At 36.1% G+C, this 13,601-nt stretch overlaps 1 protein-coding gene across 6 annotated transcripts in view; it reads left to right on the top strand.

Annotated features, from left to right (window-relative positions):
• The window catches only part of LOC5573285 (Usher syndrome type-1G protein homolog), a 30,982-nt gene that overhangs the window by 17,043 nt on the left and 338 nt on the right, over positions 1–13,601 (top strand). For all 6 annotated transcript variants that reach the window (XM_021843351.1, XM_021843350.1, XM_021843352.1 and 3 more), the window contains exons 2-7: positions 6,165–6,387; positions 9,160–9,303; positions 9,367–9,588; positions 9,647–9,969; positions 12,918–13,260; positions 13,323–13,550. In XM_021843351.1, coding sequence (XP_021699043.1) covers positions 6,365–6,387; positions 9,160–9,303; positions 9,367–9,588; positions 9,647–9,969; positions 12,918–13,260; positions 13,323–13,550 — 1,283 coding nt within the window. In that variant the 5' untranslated portion in view covers positions 6,165–6,364. The remainder of the gene's footprint in view (positions 1–6,164; positions 6,388–9,159; positions 9,304–9,366; positions 9,589–9,646; positions 9,970–12,917; positions 13,261–13,322; positions 13,551–13,601) is intronic.

Raw genomic sequence — 13,601 nt, 5'->3', positions numbered from 1 at the left:
ATAACATGGCACCGCTCAAACGTCAACGAGTGAACGCGTGCATTGATCCATTTTCGTGCACAAGAAAGAGTGCACGGCTGAAATGAACATTCTCTGCAATACGATGGAGACGCATTGCAGTTTGTCTTGTTTGCTTTGCTGTTTTCGCTTGCTGGTTGAGCAAAAGCATGGGGGGGAGAATCGAACGGTTTGTTCACTGAGAGCGATGCACCAATTGAAGGTGAAGAAATCAAACAACATTTTCAAACAACTACACATTATAAATGTTGGAAGTATTGAGAATTATAATATACATATTTAATTTGTTAGTTTGAAATCTTTGACTGTGCAGTGCACCGAGTGCACCTTAGGACGAGACCCCACTGGTATTTTGCCAACGCCGAGATGCTAGTGCTACTATAGGATCAGAAATTAGAAATAGTGCTATTCCTATAGTGGCACAAGCGATAATAAATACAAACATATGAGTTTTCGTAGTTTTCATATTTTTCCCACAAAACCAAGATTAAAAGCTTTTAGATGATGTAAAAATAATGACGCTAGCGTTATTTTTCGATTTCATACGAAAATTGTTTCTTAGCGAATCTATGACAAAAGGTCGAAAGACAAAAGGTCGAAAGGACAGAAGGTCGAAAGACAAAAGGTCGACAGGACAAAAGGTCGACAGGACAAAAGGTCGAAGAACAAAAAAGAAGAGACAAAAGGTCGAAAATCTTTTTTCAAAGAAGGAAAAATTTCCCGCCAAGCAAATCGTTTTCGACCTTTTGTCCTTTCGACCTTATGTCTTTCGACTTTTTGTCCTTGCGACGTTCTGTCTTTCGACCTTTTGTCCATAAACCAAATTTACTTAACCTAACTTAACCTAAATATATAACGCATTAATCGTGGCAATAGAAGATTGCAACGATTTTTGTCTAAAATTATTGATTATTTTATTTGACATTTGTTTCAATGCTTCAACATTGGATATTCTATGTAACTCATTGGTACTATACCAGGGAGGAAGCTTCAGAATTATTTTCACAATTTTTCTTACTGGCATTATAACAGCTGGTCCACATTGCTTATGCTGTACAACTACATGGCTGGCCTGAAAATTTGTTTGAAGATCAAAAGATTGTTCTTAAGACAAAGTTTCGAATTTCTGTCAATAAGTGGATACATACATTTTATATATTTGTTACATTTGGCTTGAATGCCCTCAATGTGAAGTTAAATTTCTATCTAGCATCAGCCCTAGATACTTAACTTCATCTGAACAATTTATTGGAACCCCTCCCATCGTAACAGCATGTCTACTTGAAGGTTTAAAATAAAGAGCTTTTGGTTTATGTGGGAATATTATTAGTTGAGTTTTTGAACCATTAGGAGAAATCTTCCATTTTTGCAAATATGAATAAAAAATATCCAAACTTTTTTTCAATCTACTACAGATGACACGCAGGCTTCGTCCTTTGGCGGAGAGGCCTGTGTCAACAGCAAACAAGGATTTTTGACATCCCTGAGGTAATTCAGGTACGCCAGATGTGAAAATATTGTAATATTGGTCCCAAAATTCTGCCTTGAGGAACACCAGTTCTTACAGGAAGTCTGAATTAACCTGAAGTGTACGATTTGACAGATAACTTTGAATTATTTTAACAATATATGTTGGAAATTTTTTTTTTAATTTTACAATCAAGCTTTCATGCCAAACACTCTCGAATGCTTTTTCTATGTCTAGAAATGCAAGACCAGTAGAATAGCCTTCAGTTTTTTTTAGAACGAATCAAATTTGTTACACAAAAAAGTTGATGAGTGGTCGAATGTCCATGGCGGAATCCGAACTGTTCATTGGGAAAAATTGAATTTTCATTGATGTGGACCATCATTCTGTTCAAAATGACATTTTCAAAAAGTTTACTGATGGAGGAAAGCAAACTGATTGGACGATAGCTCGAAGCTTCTGCAGGATTTTTGTCTGGTTTTAAAATTGGTACAACCTTAGCATTTTTTCATATGTCAGGAAAATATGCTCATTGAAAACATTTGTTAAATATATCAACTAAAAATGATAAGCTACTTTCTGGAAGTCTTTTGATGAGGATGTAGAAAATTCCATCACCGCCAGGAGCTTTCATATTTTTGAAATAATAGTTCTCACTTCTTCCAAATTAGTCTCCCAGGAATTTTTGAAAACGTTCTCTTGATTGAGAATATTTATAGTCCTGAGTAACTTGATTTTCAATTGGACTAGGAAGTCCTAAATTAAAATTGTGCACGCTTTCAAATTGCATAGCAAGTTTTTGAGAGTCTATAATCACGGATTCAAATTTTACTTCACATTTTAGAATTGCAATGCTCCTGGCTACAACAATGGAATTGTTAAAGTTCCATGATCATTGTCAATATCGAGTTTTGTTTGTAAGGAAATGTTAACATCAGGATTAGAGTCAATATATGTTTCATATATATTCCAGTCGGTTCGAAAATAATTGAAAGTGGAGCTGATAGGATTGAGAATCGCTTCATGGGATATTTGAAATGTAACAGAGACATGATCAGAATCAAAATCAGCATGAGTAATCAGTTGGCTACAAAGATGACTAGAGTCGGTTAAGACCAAGTCAATCGTAGATGGTTTTCTAGAAGAGGAAAAACACGTAGGGCTATCAGGGTATTGAATTAAGAAATATCCTGAAGAGTACTCATCAAATAAAATTCTGCCGATGGAATTACTTTGATAATTATTCCATGATCGATGTTTGGCATTAATGTCACCAATGACAAAAAAATTGGACTTAATTTATTTATTTATTTATACTTCATTAATGTAACGCAAGATATACAAGCTTTTTATATGTTACAATTTGTAGATATTGAGTAGCATGTGCTGTTTCTTATTCATGTAGTTCTGTTGATTTTACTATTAATTAATTGCTGTGTGCTTGTTTAGTGCGTTCAATTCAACTCCAAGAGTAGATCCCGTTTAAAGCTCGTAAAATTAACGGATAATTTTAGATTCGATGGTAGGTGGTTCCAATTAATTATACCTCTTACCAACAGCGAGTGACTATAATAACTGGTATGATATAAAGGAACAGGAAGACTTCTGGCAAATAATCCATTTAGCATCCATGTGGCAATTTTTTGTACCATGCCCCCACTTTTGGCACCGACGGCACTGAGTGGGGTTCTGATAATTTCCTCCAGGTTTCTGGAAATGTTCTCATGTCACACGGACATCGAACATAACTCTAGCTTTTTCTAAAAATTTAGTATTATTAAGATTTTTTTTGTTAAAGTGAACTAAATAATATTTTTGAGAAAGCCCTTTCCGAAGAATCCCAGATTAGGTTCTCTTTTTCATAATGATTACCGTTTTGTCTCAAATTTTGAACAGACTCATATTCCGAACACTCGGGTTTTGTATGGTGATTTGGTTGAAATGTTTCGCTGAAATATGTCACCAAATAACATGGAAATGGCAGTCACTTGCAATCCATTTTTACAATACAATTTATACCGCGGGAGTAGCGATGATTCTCTAGTTTGAGACCAGTAGAACAAGCTAAGATAAATTAATTTGCGAAATTATTCATTTGAATACGATTTATTCGGGCTGTTCGGAATTTGAATCAAGGTGTTCAGAATATGAGACAGAATGAGCACAGTGTTCGGCATTTGTATCAAAATGTTTTTCCATACTTTTACGTAAAAACAATACTAAAACTAATTAAATCAACATTATTATTGGTACATCCAACAGCTAACCGTTAGACTTTGAAGAAATTGAAATTTTCCCAAATATCAGCCAATTTATGCCAATTAGATGCATTTGAAGTCACTGTTGGCCTTAAGTGTTCGGAATATGAGTCAAAACGGTACTTGGACTGGGGAAAATCCAAGTAAATCATTTATTCTATTTTTGATCTCTTCAGGTGACCTATAGTCACTTGAGAGGCCTTTCAAGACGACTTTGAACAAACGTTCAGTATTGTCGTCATAAGTGTTTGAAAAGAAGTTCGCGATCATTAGGAGTTTCCGGCAAAACGCGGCAGTCTCCTTTCTTTGCGATTTGGAAGAAGACCTTGATTCCCCTAATGGAGTTCAAGATCTCCTGCCTAAATCCCCCAAATTCGGAACAACTGACCACGATAGGCGGCACTCTTTGCTTCCTCACTTGAATCAAAGAGCTTGGGCGAGAGACTGCTTCGATTTGGTGTTCGGAAAATTTGTCTAGAGCATCGAACTGGTTATTCATTTCAATGCAATTATCAACATTATCCATTTCACCCTCGGAAAAAAGTTCGCATTCCGGAGAAACGTCCTTTCTTCCATTCTTGCCACGTTTAATGACAGTTTTAAATCCCACTTTTTCGGAAGGAAGTTGTGAATTCAAAGATTCACCCTTCTTTTTGTTTGCAGTTGCAACCATGTTTAGTAAATAAAGAAGACGAGACCTTTTTTTCCAAGATGGTGTCCAAGAAGGATTACCACCGCTTGCTATCGCCAACGGGTCCAACGAAAAATCGAAGGCACGGGTCCAAACAAGGATCGTAATGGGATCAATAGTAGAAAAAATAGTACCGAAAAGTACTGTTTAGAAGCACTGAAAAGTACTGTTTTATTGTTTTAGGTAGTTATACTGTTTTATTGTTTTAAGTAGTTTTAAAAGACTTCCAAGAGCAGAGAGAATTCGTGTACGCACAGCTCGAAGGTACGATGCGCATTGATTGAATGTTTCCTTGAAATCCCGATTCGTCGCGCACGCTTCTATCTCATAAAGTCTCATAAAGTTCTACTGGGACATGACATGAGGATTCGAGAGCTGTTGTTGTTCAAATTATTACAATACTGTGCCACAGTCACATACGCAAAATCAGCTACACCCCGGTTTAATCAGCTTCAACTGTTGAGAAATTGCCGTGGGAGGGTGCTATCTGTACTCTAATTCCGGTTGGCTTGAAATCATGTTTTTCTCTACTTCTTTTGTAAAGGCAAGCATACAAGTTTAAACTAAATGGGTGAAATTTTTTTATTTAGTAATCAAAGGCAGAACTGGATCAAGTAAAATGTGAATTTCGTTCAACAAATAAGTTATCCGGTTTAAAATTCAGTACAATCAACTATTCTTCATTCGATTTCAAAATACAGATCAAGATTTTTTACATTTTGGACTTTGTTATGATTTCGAAGAAATGCATTTGAAATAGTCATCTTAACGTGAAGAATAGTAATTTAATGCATTGAAACTTTGAAAATATCGCGTCAGAGAGGTAAATTTCTATAGGGAACTAAAACAGAAAGCAGCAAGTTAGGGAACATTGAATTAGAGAGGTACAGATGGGTTAAAGTATGCTGTAATGAAGGGACCGTACATTCCATCGAGCTAGGAGGGAAATCGAGTTACAGAATATTGAAACAGGGAAAGTTGACCATGTTTTCCTTTGCACTCATAAAAACTCCTTGGATCGTATTGTCGAACTATTTTAGATACAGGTGGTGGCTTTTTAGTAGGTGATTTATTGATTCCTATATTTTTTGGTGGTCATGGTGTTTCTTATATTTTTGAAAACTATTTTTCAAACTTATACGTGGTGGAGTCCTTGAAATAGAGATATAAATTGAAAAACGATGGAGAGTTGACGGATAATTAATGCATAGATATTTTATTGACGTACAAAAAAGAAAAGGATCACGCAAAGTCTAGTATTGAAAAACAAGTCATAAATTGGAGGTGGTTACAAAATGTTTTAGCCTTGAGATGGCGACATTCTTTAAAAGCTCGGGAAACACTGCTCTACAGCATTGCCAAAGTGAAATTATAGCTTCTAGCGGTGCATACAATTTTAATTTCCTATGCTTGTGGATTCCTAAGAGTGCCCAGTTATTTAACACGCTTAAGCTTGTTTCACACGCGTACATTATGTTCTCAGATGCGTACTTACTTACGCTGTGCAGTGCACACACTCTTCATGCTCATCTAATTGAAACAGCGCAGCATCGGGTTATACCTTCAGACCGGCAAGAAAGTATTATCATCCATGGGTATAACAAAGAAAGTGATATCACCGCGAACATCACAGTATAAAATAAGCTTTGAACTAGCGTCCATATGAATGTTATGTATTTAAATAGTGTGAGCGGCAATACATATGTGTAATTTTTACTTTGTAATGAAGATTCTACGATAAATCTGGATTGATGTGAACCACGGATGGTGGGCATCCAAGAGCAGTTGTATGTTTTGGAAGCACAAAGCTTGAATAGAGAAGATACGTGTCTTGAAGATATAGTTTTTGACAGCACGAATAGATTCTGTGGGAATACAGTGATCGTATAAATGAAAGCGGAAGTGTTAAGTTAACAGTTCACGGAAGATATGTCGTCGGACAGAATACACAGGTGAGTCGCCTATTCAATTTCATTAGGTAACATAGCCACGGTGTGCCAAAAACCGTTATTAACGAAAAAAATGTCAAAGAATTTTTCACCTATTATTCGAAAGATATAGTATTCAAGCATCTTCTCCGTGAATTTGAAAATATTCTAATGAGAGAATCGAAAGTTATGAAAGATAATCATATGCTTCAAAATATTCCCCAACAGTGCATCATTATTAATTTGTAAACCAGCTAAGCAACCATCAGCTTTGCATTGGGCATTCAAAACATCATGATATCCAAGTATTTTATCTGTAAATTTGGAACAATTTCTTCGAAAAAATCAGAAGTTACAGTGATTTATATATATACCATTATTTTTACATAGTTTGAATTAGAGCTTATTAATATGGCTTTGTTACATTAATGTACATAATTAACAAATACAAATGTCCATAAGACTGACACTCGGCATCCAAAAGATATAGTAGTCAAACTAAAGATCTTCGATCTTTGCAATTAGTTCATGCATACTTTATCTAAAGCTAATATAACTAAAGTACTTTAGAGTTTTTGACCCAACCGTCTTAAATAGTATTCGCGTTTCATCATTGTGACACAAATTAATCAAACAGATTTGTATTAACCCCTCTACCGACAGCTTCATTTTTTTTCCGCAAAATGAATATTCAAATCGTTATAACTTTAACTATAAATTTAACAACAAGCCTTATATTTGGTTTAGATTTATATAATAACACAAGATATTTGAATTGTTCGATACTGTAAGTGTTGGCATTTTCTTTTAGTACTGATAGATTACTTTTATTACTTTTTGGATTGATGCTGCATGATTCGAATCATGCCACATCTTTGCATGGTTCGTCATAAAAAGGTGTCGTCATATTGAGTATTAAGTCAAGTTGTGTACTTATTGAAGGGTTTATTTTTTATTTCATTTGATTTATTATATCCTTCTTCTTTCTGGCGTTACGTCCCAACTGGGACAAAGCCTGCTTCTCAGATTAGTGTTCTAATGAGCACTTCCACAGTTATTAACTGAGAGCTTACTATGTCAATGACCATTTTTGCATGTGTATATCGTGTGACAGGTACGAAGATACTCTATGTCCTGGGAATCGAGAAAATTTCCTTTACGAAAAGATCCTCGACCAGCGGGATTCGAACCCACGACCCTCAGCATGGTCATGCTGAATAGCTGCGCGTTTACCGCTACGGCTATCTGGGCCTTAATTTTTTATTTATTATGTTCCTGACTTTATTATGTTTGGAGGGAGGGGTAACCAGTTGAAATGATGCGATAATCCCTAGGACTCTTGTAATTAAGCGTTTTGTTTACCAAGACGAATTATGTGTCCTTCCCATTTTCCAAAACCCCAGTGATTTCTAGCTTGGTAGTATATTTGTCCAATTCATGCTGCAAATTTTAAATTTATATCAATCTTTTTGCTACGGATGCAATTAAGTTAAAAAAAAGGACTGATTTATACTCTCGCTTCATCGCAAGTGAATAGCCTGAAAAACATTTAAAATTTTCAGCATGGATTAGACAGATCTACCAAGGGGACGGACCTGGTGTAGTGGTTAGAACACTCGCCTCTCACGCCGAGGACCTGGGATCGAATCCCATCCCCAACATAGTCACTTATGACGTAAAAAGTTATAGTGACGACTTCCTTCGGAAGGGAAGTAAAGCCGTTGGTCCCGAGATGAACTAGCCCAGGGCTAAAAATCTCGTTAATAAAGTCAAACCAACCAACAGATCTACCAAGCTTTCATTTGAGACTGATTTCATTCAAATCATTCTATTCCTGCGAACGCACCAAAAATTTATGGCGAAAAAGGGCCAAAAAGGTCGGGCAGGCCTGCCTTGAAACAAGAGTAATTCATAAATAACTTTGTTACTCTAGAAGATAGCGTGATGATATGTTCAGCAAAAAAGCGGATTTTTTCATGACAAACAACTTTGCAAACTTTTCCGAACAAATGAATGTCTGATATGAAGCTTTTGGTTGATGGTGGTCCGTCAGAGAGATTGAAAAACAAAATGGGGATTTACCATAAAGTCTACCTAGAGAAGCACCGTAGTGGATTTCAGAACATTTAATAACATGAATCAGTTAAAAATGTCAACTTTTTCGATTTCAGTTAACTTGCATGAAAGTTTTCCTGCTTGTATGGTTTTATAATTGCTAAATATGTCACTAACTGCAAACTTTATGCGTTAAAGAGTACTTATCAACAAAGTTCATAATACCTCTGATTCTCAAAATCTATTTTTAGATAATTTAGAAAAGTATCTTGTCACATAAAAGACACGAAGAATTTTATATAAAGATTGCAGGCATGTTGAAAAAGTCGATTTAATCTTAATTCTATCGTAAAATTTAAACCAAATTTTATCCTAGATGGAAGTTGAAGTCTCATTGTACATGCTTGTTGGATTAGCGCACACAAAGTTCGATAAATTATAGTTTAACATTTATGCAAACATAATGAAAACAGTGTTTTCTAGAACTTTGGCAGCCAGTAGCTTATAAAATTGACGTGCTGGAACATTTCTGAGAGCGGCATCCAAATTTAATAGAGACACATAATTTGATCTTTGAGACATGTCAGGAAGTGCAAAGAAGAATTGTGACAACATAGAGCGCTAAAATAAAATTGTCAGCCAAATTTTTGTAGGTGTAGCTACATCTAAAAAAATATTTATTTTATTCCTCTATGAACTCAAAGTGTTAATTTTATTTGTTTTTACTTCTCAAAATTTCAGAGCGGCCAAGGATGGTCTGCTTGACGTGCTCAAAGAGGCTACTCGAGCCGAGTCAAATTCCAAAGATGCCGACGGTATGACACCGGTGCTATGGGCCGCTTTCGAAGGTCGCCTGGAAGCCCTTAAACTACTAGTTGGAAGAGGGTGAGTTGGCATGAACATGAATTGAGTTTGTTTTGATTTTATAATTAACGGTTGACATTGCAGAGGTGATCCCGACAAATCCGACCAATTTGGAAACACTGCGTTGCATTTAGCCTCTGCCAAGGGTCACATGCAATGTGTGGACTTCTTGGTACAGTTTGGAGTAAACTTATACGCGTTGGACATCGACAACCATACTGCGCAAGATTTAGCCGCCATTAATAATCGGGACAATATTTTGCGTTATCTAGACGCAGCAGCCGCAAACCTAGAAGCAGTTGACAAGTACGCATTAATGGTTTGGTTAATGACGAGCAAATTAAATAGTTGCTTTCAATTACAGGAAAAAAGTACGCGACTTGAAAGAGAGGGCGAAAAAGAAGTCCGCCAAAAGGGCCCAAGAGTACACTGCCAAGCAACAGAAGGCAGATAATGGAAAAGATGAACAACGGATTAGACCCCACCGACCGTCCAACATGTTGCAAATGCTGAAACACAAAATTTGGTCCGGAAGTCAAGGAAATTTGAAGAGTTCCAATAAGGACAATTTGAACAACAATTCGACCAAGTTTAGTGCATTGGTTGCTGGTACCGTGACTGGATCACGAGGTGCTGTAAAGAAACGAGCTGAAGCATCCAAGCTGAAACAACAGATGGAGAATGGAGGTAGGCATTGAATTAGATTTTGTAAAACAAATATTCGTATTTTATTTTGTGATAAATTCCCGTTTAAATTATATTTTGAGCATAACTAAGGTACCGCGGGGCATGTTTGTACATTGGGAAAGTGGAAATATTGTGTGTATTTCACGGAATACGTGAATTATCGTTTAAAACTCATGCCGTATCATTTGAGGCCAATCACAATATTACGATATGTAAGAGATTTCTGAGATTTAATTTAATATTTTTAGTGGAAAAAAGTTGCGGACAATAATTTCCTGTATCATTTCTAAGTTGTCCTCTCTGACAGTTTCAAAAAAGGTTTAGATTTAATTCGATATTAACCTAATAAAAACGAAATTCAATTTTCGAATTACGTGGGGCAATTTTAAAGTTTATCATTAGGGATTGAATTTGTGTTTGCTGTTTAGGTAGTCATAAGTAAAAAAGGTACGCAATTATCATAGAAAAACAGAACAGAAACACTTCACTAAAAGTGTTAAAAGCTTTTAGAAATTTTTGAACTCCTCTAAAAGATGATGCCAAACATTACGATATTAATATGTCTACCCGACGTCATATTCGACTTTTTTTTTAAAGCAAATAACGAGCGGTGGAAATTCTACAGAGCTAAAATGCAATTGCCTTCCCATGATATAAGAACTAACATTGAAATTGTTATAGTTATAATGTTATCGAATCATTTGAACAAACATAACTGAACAGATGGAAATTTGATTGACTAGAATACAGTTTTCTTTGTTCACATGTTACTTATGTTATTGTTCATTGGAACTGCTTAACAAATGTTAAATGTAGGGGGAGATCCCCCAGTACCGGACACTTAAGCCACTAAATTCATAATTCAAAAACTATTGATTTTATGGGCTCGTGTTACCCATTTATGATAAATATTATCATTTTTATAGTGTACAAAAACAAATGTGTAAATATAAATATGAATTGTGACGATGCATTTTGATGATGTATTTTAGTACCAAATTGATCGATCTTGAAAGGTAGCACCCAATACCGGACACGATCTGGAAATACTTTGAATTCTGCAAATTTGAACATCATTGAATGTGTACACTATAGGAATAGTTGATATTTACCATTTCAATGCATTTGCAACATTTACAAGAATAATTTGAGTCTTTCTTAGTTTGCAAGATGCCTATCAAAAAACCTCCTCCATATATGATGAAAAATAGCACATTTTACGATGTTGTTCTGAATGTTCATTCGTCTTAATTTTATTGCATGTTTGATACCATGATCGACGGAACCCATGAAAAATGAAAGTATTTAGAGACACTGACGCAATAATTACAAAGCTATCATATAACAAATCAAGCTGTCCGAAACTGAGGGACAGGAGGTGCTTAACGAAAATTGTAATTTGTCCATCTTCTTCTTCTTTCTGGCGTTGCGTCCCAACTGGGACAAAGCCTGCTTCTCAGCTTAGTGTTCTTATGAGCACTTCCACAGTTATTAACTGAGAGCTTTCTATGCCAATTGACCATTTTTGCATGTGTATATCGTGTGGCAGGTACGAAGATACTCTATGCCCTGGGAAGTCGAGAAAATTTCCAACCCGAAAAGATCCTCGACCGGTGGGATTCGAACCCACGACCCTCAGCTTGGTCTTGCTGAATAACTGCGCGTTTACCGCTACGGCTATCTGGGCCCCCTTTGTCCATATTTAGTTCAATTATGGTACAAATTACATTCATACTATCAAATTAGGATTATGTTCGATCATGCTTGCGTGATCCAAAGTATTTTTTCATATTAAAATCATTACTAAATAGGCTCAAAATTAAGAAAATACGTGATTTTTTAAAAGATTTTCAAACTTTTCTACTTTTTTAAAAAGGGATGCATATTTCAAGGATGTGTTATTCTACGCAAACATTAGTCTACATAATAGCTTTCTTCTCTACTAATACACCATCTTGATTGAACCATGATTTCTCAATGTTTCGACTTTGTCCGGTATTGGGTGCTGTCTGGCACTGTGGGATCTCCCCCTAATAGAAATCGTAAATGTAACTGTTAGTTTTTCAATTTATTGTTCAACGAAATACTTTTCACTTGCCCAACTTATGGGCACATTAGGTATACATTTTTCATTTTAACTTTTTCTGAATTTTTATGTACATTTTTACATAAAGATCGATTTCAGCATACCGCTTATATTTCATGGGAGTTTATTTCAATTTAAAGTCTTTGGAATTTGAAGAATCTCAACTATACGATTTTCATTACCCACTTGCTTATGAATGAAAGTAGACGAATCATTTTTTAAAGAACAGCATATTTCTGGGGTGGCGATGAAAACCAGATGCGAAGTGAAGAATAATGCATTTACTCGAAAAGGGTAACGGATATGTATTTATGTTTTGTTTTTAAATTCGATAAGGGAGTCTGGGGCCCAGATAGCCGTAGCGGTAAACGCGCTGAATAGCTGCATGATCAAGCTGAGGGTCGTGGGTTCGAATCCCACCGGTTGAGGATCTTTTTGTGTTGGAAATTTTCTCGACTTCCCAGGACATAGAGTATCTTCGTACCTGCCACACGATATACACATGCAAAAATGGTCATTGGCATAGTAAGCTCTCAGTTAATAACTGTGGAAAGTGCTCATAAGAACACTAAGCTGAGAAGCAGGCTCTGTCCCAGTGGGGACGTAACGCCAGAAAGAAGAAGGGAGTCTGATATGTGGCCTTCAAGGTAAAAATCAAAGTCCTTTGTTTAGAATTTCATCCCATGGCCGTATTTCAGATAGTTTGAAGAAGTGTGGTGCTTCCTTCAAAGGGCAAATCGTCCACTGGAAGCATTAACGAGTCGGTGTCTTTTTTTTAATTTTTTTAAGACACCACAAAAGCAAAAAAGTTTCACTTTGCTTATAGTGGATTAAAAAATCTATTCAAATTAATTCTTCACAGGTTTCAAAATTGGAGAAGTTGAGCCAACGGGAAAGCGCAGCGTTCGTTCTATCCAGGGTTTACAAAGAGATTCGGAAATTCTGTACGTGGGCACATACAATTCATCAGAGGACAACAGTAAACGCGGCAAAATTAAGGATGTGTTCGACGTCGATTCGAACGGGTATGAAGAAGTCGACGATGACAGTGAAAGCGGTGGATCCAGTGCAAAGTTCAACACGATTTCACGATCAGTTAGTCAGCCGGACTTCCTGACAAACTTGAATGACGATTTGACAAATGACGTAATGCTCCAAAATAGACCCAGTATTTTTAATAGGCCATCCGGAAATCTGGCTATGACGTGAGTTATGTTAGTGTATTGAGATTACACGCAATTATAAGGAATTTTTTACTTAATTCTAGACGATCGGTATCAACTGTGCTGGCACAATTAGGCAATGAAAACTCAGCCAACGATTCGTCTGATGGGTCAACGTTAGCCAAACCCAAAAATGGACCTATAAAACCTCGTACACAGCTGGTTATTTCGGATTCAGAAAGCGAAGCGGACAGTTCGGATAATGAGGAAAATGAGTCCTTAGCGGTGCTAAGGTTTCTGGCAGCATTCAAACTTGAAGACTATTACCCTATGTATGGTTTGATTTGATTATTTCTAGTTTATCTATTTAAATTGCCGTTTTA

The sequence above is a fragment of the Aedes aegypti genome, chromosome 2 (assembly GCF_002204515.2).
Source record: "Aedes aegypti strain LVP_AGWG chromosome 2, AaegL5.0 Primary Assembly, whole genome shotgun sequence".
Classification (NCBI taxonomy): domain Eukaryota; kingdom Metazoa; phylum Arthropoda; class Insecta; order Diptera; family Culicidae; genus Aedes; species Aedes aegypti.
Note: the sequence above shows the minus strand (reverse complement) of the source record. Positions and strands in the feature narration are given on the sequence as shown.